General features: G+C 38.1%; 1 protein-coding gene across 4 annotated transcripts in view; it reads right to left on the bottom strand.

The window, feature by feature from the left end:
* MAP7D2 (MAP7 domain containing 2) overlaps window positions 1-25,543 on the bottom strand; it is an 81,767-nt gene that overhangs the window by 5,175 nt on the left and 51,049 nt on the right. The window contains exons 1-12 of one of the 4 annotated variants that reach the window (XM_071430417.1): window positions 21,706-21,803; window positions 21,554-21,605; window positions 21,248-21,362; window positions 20,241-20,339; window positions 18,197-18,307; window positions 13,831-13,979; window positions 12,626-12,753; window positions 4,697-4,929; window positions 4,185-4,311; window positions 2,070-2,274; window positions 1,852-1,953; window positions 624-677 (exon numbers count right to left, since the gene is read on the bottom strand). In XM_071430417.1, the coding sequence (XP_071286518.1) occupies window positions 624-677; window positions 1,852-1,953; window positions 2,070-2,274; window positions 4,185-4,311; window positions 4,697-4,929; window positions 12,626-12,753; window positions 13,831-13,979; window positions 18,197-18,307; window positions 20,241-20,339; window positions 21,248-21,347 (1,308 nt within the window). In that variant the 5' untranslated portion in view covers window positions 21,348-21,362; window positions 21,554-21,605; window positions 21,706-21,803. Of the gene's footprint in view, window positions 1-623; window positions 678-1,851; window positions 1,954-2,069; window positions 2,275-4,184; window positions 4,312-4,696; window positions 4,930-12,625; window positions 12,754-13,830; window positions 13,980-18,196; window positions 18,308-20,240; window positions 20,340-21,247; window positions 21,363-21,553; window positions 21,804-25,543 lie in introns of those variants that run through there. The other 3 variants (XM_071430416.1, XM_071430419.1, XM_071430415.1) reach the window with 3 other exon arrangements.

Here is a 25,543-nt window from a genome sequence, read left to right as displayed (position 1 = left end):
TCTGTTTGTCAAAGATGTTTACAAGAAAGAGTTGTCCCTTCTTGATCAATAGGTGAGAGAAAATTCCTAAAGGCCAACCAGGTCTTAGGCCCACCACTGTTTCTATAAGAACTGTGAATTTCTAATATTAAAGTGCTTTTTGATGCCCTCTGATGATGGAGTCTCTGTACCACCTTTGTCTGTCCCCAATACCCCTTTGGTGATAGATTAGAAATGAAAACCTGATTGGCACTCCTTAGCTGGACACAACTGCCTTCTTTTCATTCCCACATTCCTGACAGGGGTAACAAAGAGAGCTCAGTAAAATAATCACTGCCTGGTACAAAGCAGGAAGACACATCTACAGCAGCAAACATTGCAGCTCCAACAGGCAGGAATGAGCTGTTGCCCCTTGCTAGGTAGTGAGGAGGACAATTATCCTACCTGCAAAGGCTGCATCAAAGCTGTCTCTGGAGCAGTGGCTGTGACACAGCAACAGTTATTCTCAGTTTGAAATTTGGGTCTAGAGTGTACCTAAATACACTTACTAACATAGAACTACCCTAGAATTTGATTTCCACATATGATAATAAAAGAAAATCTGCAACCACATACTTTATTTCCTACCTTTATTTGTTTCATACCTTTATTTCTGGGGTTTCACTCTTCCTTGTTCTCTTCATAATTTCATCTATTCTCTATAAATCAAAATAAATTTCAGGATGAGATGGCAGACAGAATATGTAACACAAGAGAAATGGGGGAAAAAAGACAAAGAACCTTTTCTTTACTGTCAGGACATCCTCTCTGCCTGTCTTGGAAAAGGGAGAACAAATGTGAAAAATAAAGAAAATTAAATAGAGAAAACATCTTGCAGCTGGCTTTAACCTATCAGATCTTAAAGAGCATGACTTTCTCAGCTGGTGCACTTTAGAAACAAGTATTTTAATACCAGGTGTTTGCAGCTATGAGTTATGCTCAGTTCTGGAACAAGACATTTGTTTAAAACCAACAGTAGTTATTTTAATCTAGTTGCTTTTCCAACTATTTCCTAACAGTGCCTTTAAAAATAGTTAGCCTTTTTGGAATAGAAGAACAAAATACCTGAAGTTATTCTTGCTAGAAATGTGTAAGGCACTATCCTAAAATACTTTTGTTTTCCTTCTTTCTTCATTAAAAAGGAAATGTTATTTGAGATGTAAAACACTTTGGTTTGATATTCTAATCTGCAACTGTAACATGCCTCCAGTTCAGTGGTGAACAGTTTAAAACATATTGGAATAACATGTATGGATAGATGACTGTTTGTAATCAGACAGGGGTTCTGCAGCTGTTCTCTTTCTGCCACACAGCTGTAAACAAAGCTAATTTATGCAGCTTCAGCCATTTCCGTGTGCAGCAGTGGCCAGACAATCCTGTTCCTCTGCATAATGCAACCAGAGACAGCCAGGTGGGGGAAAAGCTGTTTGTTAATCACAAACTTTCTCAATTAATGACACAGAGCTTTTGTTGAGCAAGTTTTAAGCAAAGTCACTCATGTTTCTCAGTAGTTAGTGATGTCCTGGGTTGGACAGCAATTGACATTTGCCTTGGCATGCCATTCCTTGTTTGTCTCAGGCATTTAACTTTCAGGTAGAGGCTGGGTCTGTGTTGCTCAGTGCCTAGGAGAAAGTCATTTGCCTCAGGCAATTCCACTTTGTTACAAATTTTTATGTCCATGTTCCCCTAACAGGCAAGTAACAAATACTGCGTTTGCCATAACCATTCACCTCTAACCCCTCCAGATTATTGTTATTAGATACTACTAGGTCCTTCCTAGGTTATGTATTTAAACAAGAAATGAAATAATTATCCTGAGATGCAAATCCTCACCTTCTTCCGCTCCAGCCTTTCTTGCTCAATTTGCTGCATGATTTGTTCCCTTTCAAGACGGAGCTGTTCAGCTGCCTCACGGGCTTTGATTTCTGCTTCCCTCTAATTAAAATGCGTAAAATATGTTAGGGCCATTATTTATTTCAGGCAGACTACTAAATATTAAGAAGAACTTTTTTACATGTATAAAAATGTCACATTTCTGTTTGAGATCATACCTGTTTCTCAAGTTTGGCTTGGAGCTCTTTTTCTTGCTTTTCTTTTAGCATTTGTTCTTCCTCAGCTCTTCTCCTGGCTTCCTCTTCTGCCTTTTTTCTGGCTGCCTCTTCTTCACGTTTTCTTTCCTCCTCCTTCTTGCGAGCTTCTTCTTCCAGACGAAGTCTTTCTTCTTCTGCCTTTCTTTTCTGTTCTTCTCTTTCAAGCCTGCAAAAAATGTAACGGAAGGTTTAAAAGGCTTCATCTTGTTTAGCATGAATCCTATTGAATGTACATCAGTAACTGGTAACACATGCATCAGCACATATTTTCATGAAAGATGCCAGCATACAGCAAAGACATTGAGCACATGCTCAGAATTCAGGTTGCTATCAAGGTTTTACTCCAATCTTACTTTAAATGCCTAAAGTATTTCATAGAAGTTATAATTTCCATTGAAAAAAAACCATGTGTGATCAAAGAAAACATTCCTGTTCTAATTTCAATTAGAGTGTCAGTAATAAAATCAAGTTTCAAGAACAAAGACAACCCTTCTTCCCCTATACTTGGTACCCAGAATGTTGGTATCTATAAACAAGCAAGTACTTTTATCCTTTGCTTCATCTGAAGATAAACAGATGGGATGAGTAGCAGCAACTTCCACAAAACACAGTGGAATACTGGAATGAGTCAGTCTAAATATCACCTGTGTTGTTCCCTGGCCCACTGAGGGATATCATGCTCCTTAAGGATTGTTTTGTAAGTGATCATTCTTATCATCCTATCAGGGCCAAAATGGCAGAAGCTGGTCATTCCACTCCCACCCTGAATCAAGGGTTTAAAGAAACTGAAAGAGTTAAAAGTTTAACTAAATTTAGTTAGGGGGATAGAAACAATTAAGAGTATAGCACAAAGAGTAGAAATAATAAGGGAGAGTTAATTATTAGGAGATAAGGTAGTTAAGGCTAGAGTATACATCAGATATATCACCTGCCTATCTTTACTATGTTTAAAGAAGCAGGATGGGATGCAGATTTAATTGTGAAAAAGAAGAGGACCAGAGCCTGCACCTGGGCCCCAAAACCTGAGCTATAGCCAAGGAGTCCAAAACCTGCCAACAAGGAAAAGTAAAAGGTCACTTTGACCTCAGAAGACCACGACTTATTTCAAAACCCATCGACCCATTTGAAGCAAAAGACTGCACAAGCATGAAGGAACCTTGGACTCAGTTATAAATACATTTTAATATGAAGGGCAGTGGGGAGGTTAGGTAATGGATATGTATTAGGCATTTTGGGAATTATATGAATATGTAAGACTTTTTAGATAAATAGAGAGCTGGAGCCTGTAATTCTTTGGGAATCTCCCACATCTCTGGGAGATGACTCCCCATGTCTGGCACTGTCAATAAACATACCCATTTCTAACTTTAACTAGCTGGAGAGTTCTATTCCACGCTTCAATCCTGTCCACCATGTCTGCAGTAAGAAAACCCAAAGCTGGTTTTTCTAGACAAGCAGAATGAGTGATTTACTATTAGAGGGTTGAAGGAAGTGCATGGTTTGCTGACACTTGCAGACAGCATCCCATGTGGAGAACCACCAAAAAGCCTGTTCCCAGAACAGAGCCAGAACTTCACTGCTCAGACAGCAACCTTCATCCTGCCCACACTCAGCCCTCAATGCCTGTAGCAGAGTTGGGTAGGAAGAGGAGCTTCAGGTTAATTATGAATGATTCAAGCTGTGCCATTTAATGCATATCCCGCTGCTGCAAGACCATTTCTGCTACGTGATCTAGCTCATTTAAAGCCACCTAAAATATTTTTTTACAGTGTAAAATACTTCAGACATGTCCATGCTGAAGTTACTGCACACTGCAGTCCACTTCAGCATGGACGTGCCTGAAGTATTTGGAAAAGTAATAATTTATTCAGGGTTCTTGAAGAGGCCAAATTATTATTTTTTAACTTCACTAATCACGGAGACTGTAAAAGACACTAGTGAAATGAGTCTGAAATTAAAGAAATTAACAAATACATATAAACTCCTGTTTGATTCCAAAACTACCACAGTTTCAAGCATCTTCAGTGATACAGATTAAATTACTAGGTTATAAGTTTCACAAAGCAACACAGAGACCTTTCTCGTTCTTCTCTTTCCTGTTTCTCCCTTTCCTCTTGTTCTTTTTGCAGGCGGGCCTGTCGTCTTTTCTCAGCTAGAATTTTTGCAGCTTCTTCTGCATCACTTGTTCCTGCTGTGATCTTCCCTAGGAGAAGACAACCAAGGATGGAAAGTCAGGCAGGGAACAAAGAGAGTGCCCAGCAATTCCAGGTTCATACAGAGGCTGAAATGGGCCTGGTTCAGAGTGGTGAGACACCTTTTTAAAAGCACATTTCAGCATTTTCAGCAGAAAGAAGATGGAATAGATAAGGGCATCCCTGGATGTCAGCATTTTCACATCTTCATTAACGATTAGTACATTTGGCTTTTGGTACATTAGTGAAAACTGTGTATTCACAGGTTCCAGTATGTATCTTTACACACTCTCATAAGCCTGTGACTGAGTAGCCTCATGAAAAGAACAGCTCATTATCATTTAAAACTCTCAAGGACCATCATACCTTGCACTAACATCTTTCAGCAAGGCTCACCTTCACTGTTCTCAGCCTTTCCAGCAGAAGGCACGTGCTTCTCAGGAGCCACCTGGCCCACGTCATCAGTGCGTGTTCCTGGGGACTTCAGGTGACTGACATTTTCTTTCTCCTTGTCTGCTTTCTTTTTAGGTGTTTCCTGGCTGCTGTTGGAAGTGGCACGATGCTTCACAGGAGAAGCTGGATATTGTTTGGTGTTTTTAGGAGACTGAGGATAAGTCTTTGCAACTGTCCTGATGAGGGAAAACAAAAATCAAACAAGGCCAGATGTTACACAGCTTGGAATCAAACTCCATCTTCACATTTCTCATTCCTTCTTGTCTCTGGCTACAGAGGAGTATCAGCTGTTTTGCACAATATGGAAAAGAACCACCTGGATGCAATCAGAACTTAAAATGCATAAAACTGACACAAAAGTGCACATGATTACAGAAAATTCTCATTAAAATAAACTAGTAACACTGTCTAAGGTCTAGGTGAGAGATAGGAAATCGTGGACTACCTAAACCAATAATTTTAGTAATGGCCATTTCAAAAGAATTCTGTCAACTTTACTGTTTGTACAGTCCTTCTCACCATGTAAACCAAAGCTATGGCTGCTCTCTGTCTGTAGAAATCATAATGAGCTACAGTGTGCTGCTTTCATCTGAACACCACCTTGCCAACCATGGTCTTTTTCTAATCATTTCTGATTTTCCAAAAAAGCACCATATACCAGTAATATACAAAGGTAAGGCTGGCTACTACTGAATGAGACAGAACTGATCAAACCATTATATTGTCAACAACACTGAGTTAGTGCTTTTTTCAGCACCAACACAACAGAGTCCAAACTCAGACTCAGACTCCAAACTCAGCCCCTGCAGCTTTTCAGAAGCTGCACTTATGGTGATGGTGATGCACGGCAGCAATGCACCCCATTGCTTATCTGGCTGTTGCACACTTCAGGGGAAGTGATAACCCTGAAGTCAGTTCTGGGAAAGTGGAAGGGTAAAGATACCTGATATTCACTGAAAATAGGTGCACATAGAGAGAAGAGATTACCAGGAAACATAAAACTACACACGAACGCCATTCATTATTTATGTAACACCAGTAACTAGCACTTGTAACATTAAGAAAGACTGGGATGTGTGACTAAGTAGTATAAAAATAAAGAGATTACAATCTTAAAATAATGATTTATATGAGTCTCATTAGAATAAATTATCTTACATTAAAGTGAACATTACACATGTATTTCTAACCTTCTTCCTGGATATGCAATTATGATATAAATGTATTATCCCTTATCACTTTTTCATCTACACTATATAGAGTTTCATATACCATAATATGCTTTCTGAACTATACACTCATTCTGGCAGACCACAAGCATGAAAAACATGAACAGCAGCTGAAAATCAATGGACTGGAGTGGCAAGTTTTGTATAGATCTAACTATAGTATTGTGTGGTCAGAGAGTATTATAACTAGAACAGCATTTGCATTACAGAGCACACAATAAATACAAGGCATCTTTCAACTCCTCCCCAAACTCATGAATTCTATAGAAAAAAGGGTTCTTTTCTACCATATTAGACTGCTTTTGAAAGAGGTTGAGACATTAGACTACAAGGAGCTCACTCAGAGGTGCCTGGTTTGTGGGCAGGAAAACACTGCAGAGTATTGCACCATCCCTACTTTCTTACTCCCACTGAAGAGCCACCACAGAGTCCAAAAGCCCTCAGGAGTCCAAAGCTGCAGGAACAGTAGCACCCAACTAAATTTGAAGTTCAACTCAGGCCCCCCCCTGCCTGCAGGCCCAGGAGCTCTCCCTGTCAGCTCAGTCCTTGGCTGAGCTCAGCTGTAGCTAAGCCTGTTCTTCCTGGCTTCCTAACCTGCTGATCCTGACATGATGTCCTGCCTTGTCCTTGGACTTGCCTCAGTAAGGCCTTTGTTGGCTGTCACTGGGCTCTTGGTTGACCCTGGTCACTTCTTTTGCCTGCCATGGGAGAGGGTGCTGTGGGCAAGGTCCCTGTCCTTGTCTGTCCTGCTGCCACCCATGACTCCTGCTGTTCCATGACAGAAGCAGGCTTTGGAAGATGTAAACAGGCAAGCCTGATTCCAGTTCTTGAAAAAAACAGCAATGGGAGAAGCCAATGAGTTTGGTTGTGTTGACCCAATGTGGTTTTAGCATTGTCTTTAGATTCCTCTCTACGTTATAGATGCATTTCCAGGTCCTTCTAACAGCAAAGGCAGATTTCAAGGCCCCACCTACAAGTGTGTATCTCACATGTGCCTCATCACTGCAGTCATTTCCAACTGCATTTCATAAAAATATAATTGGTCAATAGAAAACATTTTTCTCATGTTTTCTGCAGCACAGAGGGTGCTTCTTGCTAATTAGACACTTCTTCAAAGCAGAGTCCCTTTTTGCTGTCTTTGGTTCACATTTCCAACTTTACCACACGTTCCTTGCAATGCTTTTGATTTGACTGTTGTGACAGAAGGAGCAAAACAGGCTAATAACTAAGGCTGAGTCATTCTCAGTGTTAGCACAGAAGTAATTGTTCTCTAATAAAGACATGACAATCAAAGAGGTTGGTAGGAAGGAGTCTAGTCATGAGAGCCACATATCTTGCACTGCATAGGCATTAGAGCAGACTGGTTGTACAACTCAGCTGGTGGATTAGAAACATGTGCTGAATGTATTATTTAGCTACTGCATCTTTGAACTTTTAGACATACAGTATTTTTTTTAGTCAAAGTGCTACAGGCTCTTAGACCAGAACAACAAGAAAATAGTAGAGCTTCCTATAAAGTAGCTAAAAGTGAGAAAAACAGAAGACTGATTACTGCAAGGATGAGAATAATGCAGTGTGTGAAGTACAAAGCTGAGAAAGTCCATCAGGAATAAGAATATTTTTTCAGAATTTTTACATAATTTACTGGATGCCAGTAGAAAGTATTAAATTAACATTGTATTTTAATTGTATTTAAAACATACTCTCAAGTTAGCATCTTTAACATTCCTTGACACAGGCAGAATTGTTACTGGAAAAAACATTCCTTCTAAATAGCATTTGAGTTATGCTGTTTTACCCCAAAAAGAGCCAAACTTGACTGAGAAGGCAGAAAAATGGAATTATTAAGAAAAAAAAATTAGAGTCACTTGTATAGGAACCTGTTTAGGTTTAAACCATGGTAAGAAAGTGGGAAACACAGAATTATGCCTGATAAGGATTAGAGAATTAAGATGACAAATCACTGAAGTCCAAGAAGTGGTAGCATGTCAGTTGTCCAACACGTCACTCATTCTCAGTAACTGGATTTTTCAGGGGAATACAGAAGCACCTTCCTCTCTCCAAGAAGACATTGGTTTTCTCACCTAACTGCTCTGAGCTGACATGAGGGCAGCAGCACAAAAGAAGCTGTCCCCTATATGCTCTGCTAGAACATCTATCACGTGTGAGGATCCACTGATTCTTAATTACCATGGCTCCTATTTAATTACAAAAGAGATAGTCCATTGTGCAGAACAATGTCTCAGGAAGAGCATATGAGGGGTTCTGAGCTTACTTTAGCAAAGCACAAAAATAAAGCACATGTAGCACACAAATCAGAGGTCACAACCAGCTCTGGCCATAAAGAGCAGGGCAGAGAACAGCAAGCTCTCCTGAAAAGCCAGCTATGTGGCAGGTCACTGGTTACTGCTGCTCATGAGGCTGACTGGAAATCAGAAATCTTCAGCAATGCCAGAGCTGCATTATTTTTCTCCTTTCTCCCCATTAAATCAACAAAAACTCTGCTGAAACCACAGCACAGACCTGCATGTTCTCAAGCCTACTTTCTGACATTGCTCTGATCACAAGCTATTTCTGGGTTCTGATATTTTTGCTCTATCTGTGACACTTTCTCAAAAGCAGTTTTCTTTCACTCTTAGTTTTGATCTTTTGTGACCAAAGACAGATTAATTTCTCTTTTACATTTCTTGAAAGAGAGAAAACTCAGCATAGGTCTGTAGAATAGTTTTTTGAATAGCTGCATTATTACAGATGTTTCAAAAGGTGAACTGGCCTGTTATCTAGCTAACTGCTGAAAAATCCCTCAAAATACTCTTGAACAAACATTCTACCCATTGTTTTTATCTTTCCAAGTCAACACAAAAACGAAGAGTAGCAAATGCAGCACATAAAAAATAAAAACAGGTCACTGCAGAACATAGAAGCTACTTCTGTGGGGAATTCACCACATGCAGAAACCTTTCCAATAACTTATTTTTAAACATTTTACAAGTTTGAGTGCCACTTTTTTTTGTACTATATTATGTTCATATTCCATTCGTATTCTGCAATTTGACTGAGCATGCACATTTGTGACATCAAAAATGTTTCCCCCAGGCTTCAGGGAGCTGTCACCCAACAAAAACACCAGGTAAGGGGTTTCATTAGAAACCACGAGCAAAGGACAATGACCTTTGCCTGGATCTGGAAAGGAAACATGAAGCACCACCCATCAGCAGCCCCACTCATCAGTCACCTTTCCCTTCCCCCTTTCTCCTTTTCTCATGAGGTTATGCTTTGGCAAAAGAACGTGACACAGAGGCTTGTCAGAGCTTTTGATTTTATTCACTGGCTTACACTATGGCTCATCTGAAGACACTTAAAACTAAATCCTACTTCCTTGATTCAGTCAGGTGCCATTGATTTATTTAGGAACTATTTACCCAAAGACATGTGAAGGACACAGGCTTTATTGCCTTCCTGATCTATAAGAAAGCACACTTATCTATTCTCTGAGGGATACTGCAAGAATAAACTGATTAATGTACAGATCTTCAAAGAAAAAGCACAAAACAAAAAATTACCCAAACCCCTAATCCTGTTATTATTGATCCTGTGAGAGATCTGAAGAAAATGAGAACTTTGTGCCATCAATATCCAATAGCAATTGAAAAAAATTAAAGACAATTTCTCAATTGTTCAAACAACCTAATCCATTAACTTTCATCTTATCCACATTAAGATTCAAAATAATAGTTTTGGATTTCTTTCTGTGACATTTCTTGACATATTTACTTTTCCAAACAACATCGTGTTTTGATTCCTTCCCCGCTTATAATTGTTGTTCAGCATATTTTGATTTTTCCCCTTTTCTCCTTTTTATATCTGTATCTGTTCACTTGTCTCAGATGTTATGTTTTTGGGCTGACCTTTTTTGCTTTCTCAGTAAAATTTGCCCATCCAAAACATTAGGATTTTATTTATGTAATTACTGCAACTCTCTTCTTCCATTAATCACTGGGTCTCTTTAGGCTGAGGTTTTACTGTCTTGTTTGATCCTGTTTCAGTTACTTTATCGTGATTAAAAGAGCTTTTTATTTAATAAATAATGAAATAACATATTTAGAAGACAAGTTACTGCCACTCAGATACCAAGATGACAACTGTGAAAAACTGGTAAGTAGAACAATGCCAAGAAAACTTGAATGCTAAATCACACATTCTTAAGAAAAGAAATGCATACAGCTAATTGTCATGTAAATCACTGGCCATACTTGATTCTTTCCTCAACAGCTTTAGAGGTTTAAGGTGCTATGCTGGATTACTAACTACTAATGCTGTACAATATGTATTCTTATTTCTTCCAGGGTATTTTTTCAGTCATATAGAGTGCTAGAAGGAGAAAGATTAAACATGTAAAAGATTGTTAGGTTTGCAAGGAGAATGAGTATTTGTATACATATTTAGTCAGACTAAAATTGTACTTGAATGTCAGATAATGATCTTGCTGGTCAGTGGATTTAAATACAGGCAGTAAGGCTTTTGGAACCTTCCTTTAGATTGTATAATCTTATCTCCTCAATGAAAATTAACAGTGGAATTTGAGTTGTATGAAAAAATACATATATTATCACTATTATCATCTACATATAATTATACAATATGGCCATTAGGGCACTTCTTTATTTTAGAATTATGAGGGGAGGTTTAAAAGTGCTGAAGCAGAACTCTATTTCTGCAATCAGTAATAAACATGGATTTAAACTCTATTTACTGTATCTCTCATAAGGTCAAGAAGGGTGTTTTAATTGGGCCATGTTAAGATTAAATGCTTAGTAATACATTCCTAGACATGGTCAGAATCAGATTCCCTTGAGAAAGAGAAGGAGGGGGAAAAAAAGGGATCTGTGGTCACTACTGTGGCTCACAGTCACAGAGAAACCCACCAGTAGGCTTCTTAATTCCTCCATGCAGCATCTGTTTCTTCTTCTAAAAACAGTATTCCTTATAGGCATGAAAATATTTTACTGTACAAAGGTTATTATAATTTGCACCTCTGGGAAAAAAAATCTCCATAATTTCCTAATCTTTTATGGAAATTAGTTCTTCAAATTAAGACTGGGCATACCTTTTTCATGAAGCACTAAAGAGCTGTCTCCCAAGAACTTTTTCTTTTTACCACTGGACATTTCTCTGATGATCTGCACTAACCTTTGCCTGCCCAGCAAGCAGCAATTGACTCCAAGCTAATTCATTTCCTGCCAATCATTTTGTTTAACTAAATGTGTCTCTTGGTGGGTCTATTTTTTTTTCTCTTATACTTTACTCTTATACTGAACAAACTGAAAAATGCATTCTGAGCAGGGAGTATCAGTACTTGCCAGAATAATATACAGTCTTACAGCTCAAACTTTTTTTTTACTTTACATTGCAGAGTGCCACTAGACAATGCTCTGCTCAAAACTGTAAGAAGAAAGCTGACTGTCATTACCATTGCATTTCATTAAATTTTTCATAAAATGGATGTAGTTCATACCACAGAATCTGATGACATTACATATATAATATTGGAAGTCTGAGAATTTGTAGCTTTATAAGAAAAACCAAGAAATGCAGCGTCCCAGTTACATGCAAGGGGATGTCTAAACCAGAAAGAATGCTGAGAGTCAGATGGTTTCCTTATGTTGTCTAACATCAGATTCACATACAAAATCATCCCCCACTAAAGGGCTATGCCCTCAGAGCTGAAAGAGAAAAGGAACACCAGCTGGTTTTTCAGGCAGAAGAAATTTTTCAGAAAGGGGATCATCAAGCCTGGTACAAAATATGGCCAGCTTCATATTAAAAAAGATAAAAAAGACAATCTTCAAGACAGAAGTGGCACCCACAAACAAGGTCTAAGGGAAAAAGTCCAAACCAATCAACCAGCCAAATAAATTAGGCAAGTACTGTAGACCAGGACTACTTTAGCATGCTCCTACATTAGAGCCAGACTTAATATTCTGTTCTAAGAAACCCATTTGCTTAGACTTGAGTTTCAAGCAGTGGTGCACATAAAACAGTTTTCAGCAAAGGACAATCAAGAAAAGCAAGACAGTTGTCAGTAAGCCCAGATATGCTATAGAACCACAGCTCTGCATTAAAAAAAAGGAGCAAAAGGCGCAACAAACACAAAACCACAGAGGTCTGCAAATGAGCAAAGGTTAAAACCAATGGTTTAGATGACACATAGTTAAGTGTATTTATGGCACCAGATGGTCATGCCAACAATAGGAAATGCATATATTAAATGTGGAATTTCTAGTTAGCATTCATGATGAGTGCATTTCTTCACATTAGGCAGTTTCTTCAAAATCAAACAGCAAAAAAAAAGCATATTTAAAAATAAATGTGATGTAAAGTTTCATATGAATAATGAAATGCACTGTAATCTCGAGACTGAGGAAAGGTAGGGAGAACAGTCTCTAGTGGGTACTACCACAATATTACAGATATCAGATTTGTCATCTACACCTCTCCTCTCACCCATCTGTATATGTGTGTATGTATTAGTAAAATTAGCTGCATTTTATACAACACTTCAAAGGAAGTTCCTCAAGAATCTGTGCCTTATTTACAGGTAATGAGAAATTCACAGGATATTTTTCCACTAAGAAAAGCATACTTAGGTGTTGCAGGTGATGCAGATCTTCTGGACATAGCAGCAGGAGAATCAGACCTTCTCAGAGGAGATCCCATACCAGATGAGGAACCAGGTGTTGCAGGTCGCTTCTCCTTCTTTATCTTCTCAGTCTAGAAGCAAAGTTCATTTTCATTCCCATAATTAGGATCAATAAATCAAAAATGCATTTGATTGTTTTATTAGCAAGCTGGCATATAAAGAGATTTGTGTGGCACACTTGTAAAAGCTTTTAAAACAGGCAGCTCACAAGTGAGGTGTTATTAATAGTTTATTTTACATAGACATAGCACACACCCACCCCTGTCTTGCATGGGTAGAGCATGCAAATTTCAGATAAGTAATACACATCACAGCCTCTGTAAGAGTTCTTGGATGGGGTGGTGGCACTGGGTGGAATCTTCAAAATCATCCATATGCCCCTGCTTAGACATGATCAGCAGTGCAAACAAGCATCTCACAGAAATGTTGCTGCATGTAACACTGAATCACACCTAAGAATGACACTACACAAATCTTTATTGCCAGCTTTGGTTCTTTCACTTGCAGCTAATTTAGATGGCATGAATCCCCCTAACATAAAGTATTACAAGATACAGGACCTTACATGAATATTATAGCCCTAACACAGATTTTTTTTAAAGCATGCCTTAAGCTGTGTAGAGTCAGTGAAGATGAGTGACTTGCCTTTTCTTTTCTGGAAACAACAGTGGATCGATAATGCATCTTTTAAGCAAACAGCATTAAAAATGTCCACATAAAGAGTTAAATCAATTGGTGTAAAAGAGAGGCATTATCAATACACTTGGGGAATTTCTGAAATATATGAAGCTTGCCCATCAACCAGCAAGCCTGGATAATCATACTCAGGAGGGAATTATATTTGTCATCCCCATTCCCAGAAGTTATAAACAAGTCCAAAAACATACACTTCAGTGCCTCAGTTCTCTGAAAATAGGGGTGTTGGTGTTCCAATACCAGCACTCAGCACTGATTCCCAGGAGGAAGAAGATATTAAAATGCACCTTAACAGGAGCACAAAGACAACAGGTGTTGGCACAGCTCACTTTTCTACTGCTCTTTCCTATAGCAGGGGAAGCACTTCATTTGTATTCATGTAAAGGGAAAGATAACAAGCAGAAGCTGCATCAGTTTACCCAGCAGTGAAATCAAAACCATTAAAAACTCACCTGAGTAACTTCAGCTGCAGGTGCCCCTTTCATGGCATTGGCAGTGGAGGGTGAAGTTGCCTTCTTCCTGTCGGTGCTTCGGGTGGGGGAAGGCTTGTAGGGAGATTTAAGAGGACTAGCTGGTGCTACACGAGGACAGATATGGAATACTAAAGAGTTATAGTACAATAGCAAGAGCAAAAAGGAGCACGGATAGAGGAAGTAAAGGAGGGGAGAAAACAGCATACTTTTAAGTTATAATGTTCAAAGGTAGTTTTAAAGTGGTTTTCAGTGTTTTAAAATATCACATATAATCCATTCAACATGATCCCATGTTTATTAAAAATGTCTTGACTAAAACATTTTATAGGAAAAAATCTCTAAAATATAATACTCTTTTCCTCATATACCTTTTGAATCACCAACTGACTAATACTGTGACTCTTTTTTCTTCTAAGAAGTCCAGCCTCCTTTGCATATGATAAAAAGAGTAAGCAGATAATGCTAACTGGGTGACTTTTGAATGCATACTGCAAAATAGGAAAGGTGACAAAAGCATGGGGAGTTTTGTCTTTTTTAAACCCTAAACATGCAAAGGCTCCTAAATATGTTAATTACTTTCCAAATAATATTTAATTTTAAAAATTAACAAAAAAGCCCCCAAACCTAAACTAAATGCTGCTGTAGGTATTTCAGTTATTGCTATTTGAGGGAGACATCAATTTGAGTGTGACACATGCATTACAGCTTATAGGGCAACTTTTTTTATTTGCAATATGAACAGGAATTTTTTAATGGGATATCTTACTCCTGAATATTTTGTTCATATTGCCTTCTCAGATGAAACTTTCACATACATACAGAACAATCAACAGAGTATATGTTTTATCAATAAGACAGACACTAATTGCAAGCGATAGAATGTTTCCAATTTTAGTCAACTAAAGTCAGAAGGGATATTGACCTTGAAAAAGCAGCAATTATGCACTAATGTAAAGAAAGTCACATTCCCAAATTTTTTACTGGAGACAGCCCTAATAAGAGTTTTATGAAGCCTTTTTGAATACTTTGAAGTTTAACAGGACCTTTGTACTCTTTGACCCACTTTCCAGCCAACTGGCATAAGGTCACTGTATATTAACAAAAACATTCAGAAACTTAAAAGCTGCCTAAGAGAAATATTTTTACTTCAACTGTTAAAAGAATTAATTATGCATCCAGTAACAATTGTGTGCCTGAATATCTTGACTTCGAGTGACATTAATAATGTGTTGCTGTAGAGTCTGAAATTGAGGGTCCTCATTTCTAAGCTTACAGAAAATGCAGTAGCAGAGCAATTTTGACCCCAGCATAAAGACAGGAAAGGAAGATCCCTCTTCCTTATTCAGAAGCTACTTCTGTGGTGAGAAGTACATGACAAATGGGAGATGTCCCTCAACTATTTTGCTGGCAATTACTGACAAAATGTCAATGGCCTCTGTTGTTTGCAACTTGTGCTACAGCCTGATTGACTTGTGGGGAAATGACAAGAGAATGCTTGTTCAAAAAGCTGTTCCCAAAATCAGCTGCCCTGTTTCAGCTCAATGAAAAAGCAGTTTTCAGAACAAATTGTACCCTTGTCAGACATGCCAGTGTATTACTTTAAAGATCCTGTGATGAGGAGATAAACCTGAGAGTTTACAAACAAAATGAGTGAGGAAGGACAAAAGTCATCCTTATTGATTTCTTTGATATCAAATAGAGAACACAAAAAAAAATCAACACAGGTGGCCTCAGCAATTCAGCTCAAAATCTTAAGCAGAATGTACTGATCTAATTTTCACTTGGATTTTGCTCACTCTTGACAGTAGCTGGTCCCTGAGCAGTAATCAAATCAGGCACTTTCTCAAGTGCTATATGAAAACATTTCTGCTTCCAGTAGAGGCTGTTTTTAATGTAGAAACAAGGGAAGCAATTTTAGAGGCATTCAGTATCAATGTCCCTATGCACTGAACAGAGAAGTAATGCACAAGGGAAAGTAGGTTTACTTAGCAATTCATTTCTAAATAGCTTTGCATGAAAAACACAGCTACAGAACTTAAGCCTATTTTAACCAAGATGTGTGAAAACACTCATCATAAAGATAATCTGTCTTCATCATCTAAATAGTTTAATCTTGGAAAAGTGTTTCCTTTTGCAGACAGGCATTTGGGTGCATGCTTTGGGGGGCTTTTTTTCTTTGTTTGTTCTACTAAAAGTAAAAAGGGCTGTTAAACTTTTGTCTTGTTTAGCCAATCTATGACCAGGTATGGCTTTATAAACAGAAACTACTCAAAGTCAGGCACTTGCCCAAGTATTAGCAGGACTGGAAACATTATTTTTGTAGATGTTTGCAAAATATTGGTTTTATTAGTCTACCCTTTGCACATAGGAATGGTAACTATCATCTCTTAAAGATCAATAATTTCTGTAACTGACATCTTCCTATCAATAGTCTGGTTTTCTGTATGTATATTTACACCTATACATACATATAGGTGTCACATACACACAGTCCACAGTTAAAGGCAAAAAGATACTTAATAGATAGAAATTGGAGCCCTAGTAAAAATAATTAAGTCTCAATGGTGCACTGGGATTTTTGTTCTACATACTATTCGGGTATGACAGGGCTGGCATTAATAAATCAATCAAAGCCTCCGAGAGTTGTCACATCCTTGTCTAAAAACCTGTTTCTTAAATGAATATATTATTTTTTTTTATAGTCTGCAGTTTTAATGACTTTTTTTCTAAAATAGTTATTCAGAATAGCACAGACAAGATAATGTGCTTTTCAAAGATTTTAAATACACTGCTATCTGAAACAACTTAGTTCATCATTGATTTTGTAGTATCCTGTAAATTGCCATTTGTTTCATAGTACTCTGTTTCTTCCAGTAGCTACATAAATGCAGCTAAAAGCAAACCTCAGTGGTTTCAAAGTGAGGAAGTCACATTTTTACCTGGAGTATTGTACTGCTCAGAAAGCATTAATGTACTTCTGCTTCTGGCTAAAGATGACTGTGTGGGAGTCAGCAGTCGAGAAACAATAAAGTTTTCCATTGGACTAAGATGCATGCGGTGAGCTGAAGGATGGGAGCAAATAAAATAAAATTTAAAATGTAAAGAAATAAAACAATGTTACATTAAAATAACTGAAACAAAATGATGAAATGATTAAATGAAATGACAAAAAATTCTAGAACTACTTGAGATTTAAAATACTTGAAGATAATTTTCATTCCCTCTGAAAAAACCTTCTCATTTCTCCATTGTTTTAAGTTTCCCACTTATACACTACACACAGCAGGTTAAGACCATGTTGTATGTTGTTTTTACTCAGAAGCATGTTACATTCTGCAAAATGGTTGCTTTCATGAATCAGCACGAAAAAAGTTTGTCTTCTTCCCCAGCAGGAAAGGTACAACACTTGGTAAACAGTGCAGCTGCTCACTAATGTGCCACCTGTGCTGGGACTGCATTTGAAATCTGCCATCTCACCATGTTACGTAAGTCTTATTTATACAATATGCCTGCATTACTTCCTGCTCCATAAATATAAGTGTCAACTATATAAGACATATATAGATGTTCCTATTACATGTATATATAGCCATCTGTCATAATAACCTCAAAGCTTCTGATGAGCTAAGCAATTCAAAAATTAAAATAAATTTACCTTCTCTTTTTCATTCTAGAAACAAACCTTCATAATTTATTTCAGTAAAAATATTTTTTTCCCCTTAGACTTAAAAAAAAAGGGGGTAGAAAGAAATAAAACCTAAATAAAACACAAAATAAACCTAAAAAAAGAAAAAGTTCACAGTGAGATAAACCCTTCAGTCCTCTTTGTAGTGTTTAGCAACCACTAATCCTACAAGATTATCATCTTTTGTGGAATCACTTGAGGATCAGAGTTTCATAAGAAATTAACGGGCTCTACAACTCTGGTCACCAGATTGAAGTCTCCCAGGTGGCTCATCAGATATATCCCTGCATATGGAACATCCCGTATCTACTGCCAGGCCACACCTTTGCTTTGCCTGTTTTTCCTTATTTTGATAGAAGGTCACAAGCAGTACAGTTATAGGAAATTGCTGCAGTCACAGCCTGTACTTACAACCTGGTTTGCTGGAGTATCAAAATTTGGAAAAGAATCAGTAAAAGCCCATGGCATTTGTGTTGGACTATGATCTCCAGGACAGCAGCACAGCCTTGGGACAGGCTGCAGAACCATGTTATTAATACAGAATCTCTCAGATGTTTGAGTAACAGACATAAGCAAACCCCAAAGCTCTATGGAGCAGAAGTGCTCTAAGCAGAAGGAGAGTTTAGTTGATGCTGGCAGGAGACCAGCAGGTTCACTTGCCTCTGTCGGGGGAATGCGTTATGGCCGCTGTGGAGGACGAGAGGCGTTTACTGATCGGCGACTCCATTTGCTTTGGCAGATTCATTGTAGAAGCTGAAAGTTTGTCACATGCTGCAGAGAAACGCATTGAAGATATTTGTATTCACAGCACAGCATTGATAAACTCCAAAAATTAACCTTGCATCTGTACTTGTGGCCCTTGCACTGGTCACAGCACTGAATTGGCATGAGATTGTGGCTGCAGCTCTCTTCACAGAGAGCAGCAGGCACGTGAGATGAGCTCTTTCTGACCACTGAGGACCAGCACCCTATGACACATGCTTTGGCATGCAACTTTTCTGCTTGTGAATTTAACATTCCAGTTTCACCAACCCCTATTTTTTATACTGACACTGATAAATAATTATGTATCACCACAAGCATAAAGTTACCCAAAGAAATCAAACTGCATACATGGCAACTCTGAGCTCATCTTCATTCCCCCTCCCCTCTACCTTCAGTCTGGAAGAGCTGAGGTTCACATCAGACATTACTCTAATAAGAAAATGACATAAGCAACATTCATGCATCTATATGAGACCTCACTGTTTCAATGACTGAGCTGACATCAGCCATCTGGCTTTATCTTTCTGTGCTTGAGAAGAATTAAAAAAAAAAAAAAAGAGACAGGTTTTTTGGTATTTTTCTTCTGAAATACTATTTGATAAAATCTGCTTGAGCATAATATCCATTTCCTACCTTGGGATTTGTTCAACTGAATGAAAGAGAAATCTTACTCAAGTATTAGCAGAGTACTAGTACCTCATGATCACTGTATGATACTCAGAAGCTAAAAGCACAGACACTTTATTCCCTCCATTTGAATTTTATTTCTTTCAAAATCAAAACTATTTTCAGCTACAGACATGTATGTGACCCTAATTTTGCATCTTCTAAGTTACTGCATTCCCTATTATGTCCATCAAATCATTGCCTTAGTGGAGTTTCCAAGATTTGGCTCCATCTACTACAGTAAACAATGCAATTCACTACATTTCCTTTTTTAAAAAAGCAGATATAATGTTGGTATGCTGCAAAACATCAGTTGCACAGGCAAATACCTTTGCACATGAACAACAATCAGTAAAAAAATTGTATCTGTTTGCACAGAAATATTAGTTATGTGAGATCATAGGCAGAACAGTATTTACTGTGAATTCTGCAGGAGTAATAGCCAAACTTAACTCCTCCTTTGGGGGAGAGAACAAACCTACTTCTCAAAAGCACAGGCTGTGTTTTCTTTTCAAACTACCAAGTACATTTGCAATCAAATCAAATCACATTTTCAATTTGAAATCCTATATGCAATCCATTTGTTATTTTGGAGAACTCGTACTTCAGAGCCCTTTTATGGCAATAACAAATAAAACCCCACTAAAAATAAAACACAAACAAAAGCCAAAAACAAACTAAACCTGAACAATAGAAAACGTGATTGCTTAAAGTCAACCACTTGAGTTGGTCATAATTTGTTCTAGGAAGCTGAAAACATAACATGGCTGTTTGTACCAAATTTGCTTGTTTTCAAAATATTGCAGAAGAAGGTCCTTGAGATGGAAAAAGAGGGCTGTTTTGAAGAAACATGGTCTCCATAACACATTTTCTTACTGTGCAACTGAAATTTTTCTCAACAGCACCTGTGCACATCCATTAGAACTGCCAAATATACATGTAATTACACACACATACACACACACACACACACACACATAGAGTACCCACAGAATTAAAAAAAATGAGAATCTGAGCAGTAGAAGTCTACAATTACTTAGAAAACCATGAAATGCCTCTACTATGCTGGAATGTGAGGCATGCACTGCTCCACCATGGCAAAATTAAAAGGAAATTAAAAGACACTGGTCTACATCACTAAGGGTAATGCTGTAGAGTAGCAGACTGAAATGATAAGAAAACAGTGGTTAAGAAGAACAAGATCAGTGGATGGATTACAGTGATTAGAACAGTTATAAACGAGACACGATGGTACTGTGATTCTCTGAAATACCATTGAAGGAATCAGCAGGAGCAGTAGAGGTCACAGGGTCTGGAGGAAGGGTGTTGGCAGCTAAACCTAGAACAGGGGGTGGGGTATTTTCTGATTCACCTACACAGCAGAGAAATCAGAGCAAAAAGAGGTGAAAGAAATTACTGAATAAGTTGGGGGAGCTGGAATTAAGCACAAACTGTATCACAAAGAAAACTGGTTTTCTTTCTCAAAGTATAAAAGACTTCTTTCATTATTATAATTTCCCGGCTTTTTTAATGACATATCATGAAAACTATGATATGAAACAGTTTGTTTTTTTAAAGTTAAGTATACTTACACACTGTTTAAAGGAGAGTAATTGTTATATTTCATCAACACCCAAACATGGATGTTTTTCCCTATCACATCAGTCTATTCAAACCTGATAAATTCAAATAAATTTTATGATTTAAAAGAGAAAACATGCCCCTTTCTGAAATATAAAAGCAGCACATGACTCATTATGTAATAAAAAGAATTTCCTCTGAAGCCCAAGCAAAAATAGCAGAAACAGAATGTACGTGGGGAAAAAACCCAAACTATTTTAAACTGCACATGCTGCATAGTCATCTAGAAATTCCCATCAGGTTTTTAGAAGTACTAAACAAAAACAGAACATCTTTTGCAAGCCTTAGACAGCACTCAGTCCTTTGGTGAATATTAAATTTGCTAACTGTGTGCTTGGGAAGACAATGTGAAAGAAGCTATTAAGGGAGACAGTGCACCAATTTTAATTCTAGCATTTAGCATCCTCCAAACTGATTCTGGTTACCCCATTAAAATGATCTGCATTCCTAAAGTTAGGAGGAACCTGTCTCCACAGAAGGTATTAGGGAGAGGAAGCCCGGCAAGCAATTACAAAGCACTTATTCACGCCCCAAGGCAGCGGTACCACCCTGACTCTAAACCCATCATACTTACTATCTCCACAATCTCATGCATTTTGCACTTCAAGATCTGCAATGCAGGCAGCCTGTTTCACTCACCATCTCTGCCTCCTGAGCCTGCAGCCAGTGCTCCTCCCCACGACCATCGCTTCTGCTTCTGTTCCAGCTGCTGGCTGCGCTCGAGGGACCGGCGCATCATGGCTTCTAAACGTTCCTGGTAATTTTGGTACAAACCCCAGTGAGACACAAATCCCAGTCAGGTCTCTGCAGGCTTCCTTCCCCTGCCTGCTGAAACCACGCTAAAAATACACAGTCCCCCTGTTGCTCCACACAAGATGCTTACAGGAGCTTGCTCACAATAAAAGAAAAAGAAGTGAATAAAGAAGGGATCAGCATGCTACCTACCTCCAGATATGTGTATCCTTTGTCTGCAAGCCACTGAGGTCACTACAGAGGCCTAAGTAAATAACACAGGTTGCATCACTGCCTAGCATCTGCTCCTGCTGGTGAGGCTGCTGCTGTGCTCTGGACTTAATTTGTATAAGAATAATGCTCACCAAGCATTAACTCCTTCTTGTCTATGCAGACATCAGAATTTTTTCCCATCCCTTTCTGTGCACAGTTAAATTGCTGCAATGCCAGTGGCTCCACCTAGTCACTCAGATAAATGATCACTTCAAACCCAAAGTAGGTTACTTTGCAGGATGCCCTACTTATTTATTTATTTTTACAAAAACTCCCTCCTTTCTTCTTTTATGTTTCTTAAGTCTAGGCATTTAAGACCTTCTGAATTTTTTTCTTCTTTGTATATTTATTTTAGTGCATGGCTACCTCATACTGCTCCCAAGATTTAATTTTTTTCCCCCTGCCACTCCCATGTTCTTCTCCATGAGTTAGGATTTTCACAGGGGGAAGAATAGAATTAATTTTTTCTCTCCTCAAATCTTGCTCTACCTTTAACTTAGAGCTAATTATGGTAGCTTTATTCCCTCTCCATCACCTCTTGATTCTCAAAAACCTTCCCTGAGTTTCATTCCCACCTCCTCCCTCTGCTAGTTTCTCAGTGATTTATTGTTGTGGCAATGATCCCTGCACTTTTTCTTTTCCTCCTTTCAAGCAGATAAAATGTGGTTCTTCCCCACCCACAATTCCATCATCTAACAGCCTCTTCCCTTCCTCCTCCCAGCACCTCATTCGCATCTGGCAACCTCCTCACCCTCACATTTCAGCAGCCCAGCCCCTACTGTGAAAGATAAGTCTACTCTTGCTGCCTCCAGCTCCTGCCCCAGCTAGTTTTAGCCCTTTGATCCTATTAGTATTTTTGATGCTATTCCTTATTACCTTTGCTATGTCCCTTTGGTCTAGTATAAAACTCCCACTCTTATCCACTTCAGACTGGATCCTGCAGGCTCCTGTGATTATGTCATACCCATTTTGATTTTTATCAATGCCCTGCTCTATCTCCAATATGTTTTGGCAGCTCAGATAAATTGTGTGGAAAACCCTTCATATATCTCTTGGCCAGATTACTTTCTCTCACTGATTAATGCCTTTGGTCTGGCTTTCCTGAGCTATTTTACCAAAAAATTTCAGTCTTTGTTTAAGTGTGTTTCCTTCAGGCTCTGCACTGGTGATGACCCAGTTGTCTCTGATGGGAGCTCCTTCAGTACATCAGACTCTAATATCAGGCACCTCCAGTAATCTCCATACTTTTATACATGCACCTGTAAACTTTGTCTTACCTTTCTGGCTTCTGACCCTGGTCACTGACCTTCTACATTGCCAGATGTCCCCTCATCTACTTTTGGTTATCTAAAATATACTTCTGCCTCTTACACATCTTTGAAGACTCTTTTCTACTACCATGACTTGCAGGAATTTATTTCTGAGCTTATTTTTTCCACCTCACCCAACCCTGCTACTAGTTATCCATCAGTATCAACAGCAAGCCACTACCTTTTAATCTTTAAGCTCTCTTCTAATTTTATTACAAATTACTTGCGCTATAAATTATTCTATTACCCTTTCAGTGGTGTTGTGAGCTCACGGTCTATCAGGTAACATCATTCAGAGGCCACTGAGAGCAGGCAGCTGCTCCCCTGCCCCCTCCCCCCTTCATCCCCCTCCTCTGTCTACTCAGTGCCATCAGTGTCCAGGCAGGCATGAAAATGAGAGCTCTGCCTCTTTCCTTCTCCCTGCAGAGCAAATGAAGGAAGCATCACAAGGCTCAAGCGCAGCCTCTTCTGCAAGGGCACAGAAATCCCCCACAGCCTGAACACCCCATTCCCTTCTTACACATACCCTGCCTGTGAAAAGGAAAAAATCTGTTTCCACTCTCTGGAATCTGAAGTCAGTCCTCTCTGCTTTAGTTTGCTACAGAATTTCTTTCTTCTCTTACTACTTGATGATACAGATTTCACATTTAAATCCTGTGTGTGCAGGCTTTGCTTACAAGTTTATGCTTTTTTACCTGTAGCTCCCAACATCTCTAACTTAATTCTGTTTGAGTCCCTTTTGTTAGTCTTTCCAAACCTCACATATTTCATCACCAGCTCCTCTCTGCAGTGTGCCTCTTTCCACCACTTTCTTCTACTATGCAGCTTGCCCCAATCTATCTTTCTACCCACATTTTTTACCAAGGAAAATCACCCGCCCGTTTCTTTCTCATTAAAGTATACTCTTTCTCATTAAAGTATACTCTTTCCCAGAACCTTTTTTTTTCCAATTTCTAATGAATATTGTTATTCAGTAATCAAAAAAGATAAGACTAAAGCAGTCATGTTTCAATTATTTCTGTTTGGTGTCTTGTTTGGGGGGGGGTTTAACAATGCTTGGAGTAAGCAATCTTCTATAGTTTGCAAACCATAGAATACACTTATACCACCTACTATCAAAATATTGTTTCAAGAATAAAATTCATGCTGAAATAGATTAAAGAAATTAAATTACATTTCATACATTTCATTTCAAAGCCCATGCTACCTACAATCTGAGGTTGAAATCTTCAATTACATTATTTGGAGAGGATCATTCATTTTCATTTGCAAAGAACCTTTCATTAGAGCACTATAGAATATAAGTATTAAAACTCACAAAACCTTTGCAGATATAAGTTAGATAAAGAACATCACGAAGGCTGCTTTTCACAAAGAAAGGATAGTTATTAAAAAATATTTTAAGTTGGCACAGAACTAAAAAGCCAAAGAAAATAATAAGAACATAAGCAAGCATAGCATAAACAACTCATACATTAATAATTTGTTCCATGATGAAAACTAAACCACAAGACAAAGCTTTCCTTCATCAGCAAACAATGCAGAAAACCCTTCCAGTCTATGTTATAGGTAAAGCACTTTCTTGAAATCATATCAGACTATGCATGTGATCTCATTTGGGAGCTCTAACAGCTACAGATAGAGGAAACAATGTCTGCTCTCAAGATATAGTGAGTTTTCACAAAAAACCTTATAATGCACAAGCACTTCATGTAGGTTAAACTAAGAATGAAAAAAATCACAATAGAGAGCTATTTACTGCTAACATCTAAAATATACATTACTTTCCAAAATCCAGTTACTCATACAAGTTTCCTCAGCCTGAGCAATAGAATAAGCACTTGTACTGTCTGAATTAAAAACAAACAAAAACCTGCCCCTCAAAACTTAGCCAAATGACTTGTTTTCTCACAAGTAAGTTATTTCCTTTTTTCTGTGTAAAATATAACACAGATGTGACAAGGAAAAAATAATGTTTCAAGTATTATGACTTAAAATAATTTGTGCAAATAATTCTAAACCAATCTCCTTATATCTGCAAGACAAACATCTGAAGGAGTCCCAAACCATCTCTTCCTCCTCACTTTATATACAGCACTGTATGTAAGCAGCTCACTGTTTCCTGAGATTATCAGTTGGCTTCATCTTTGGAGTGGAGTACAGGAAGTAATTAAAGCTACAACATCTTGAGAGTTTTTCACTCTTTTGTGTCTAAGCACATACTTTTTACAAATGTAACAAATAGTGCACATGCACCAAACAATCTCTTCCCAATAACCTGTGTACAGCTAGACATCTATTTACAAGGTATTTCCAAGTTACATGGAAGTTCAAGACAGGAAAGGGAAAAGAATTACTTTAACTAAAAAAGGACTAGCTTTTTTTTTTTGTCTAGTTCCCTGTTATAAGAAAATTTTAAATCACTTCTGTAGAACAACACACTGCTGTCCTCAAGGCTGCTTTTACTAAAAGAAGTGTGCAGCTTTAAAAGTAATATGAAGGGAAGGGCAGTGATACTGAAGACCTCTGGAGATAGGAAAAATGCAGTCAATATAGACAGAATAATTTCTAAACATTATTTATTCAGTTCCTTCTGAAGAATCTGACACTTTCACTGTGC

This window comes from Agelaius tricolor, unplaced genomic scaffold (genome assembly GCF_023055355.1).
Source record: "Agelaius tricolor isolate 1412-34295 unplaced genomic scaffold, bAgeTri1.0.p SCAF_7, whole genome shotgun sequence".
NCBI lineage: Eukaryota > Metazoa > Chordata > Aves > Passeriformes > Icteridae > Agelaius > Agelaius tricolor.
This window is presented reverse-complemented; position numbering and strand designations above follow the sequence as displayed.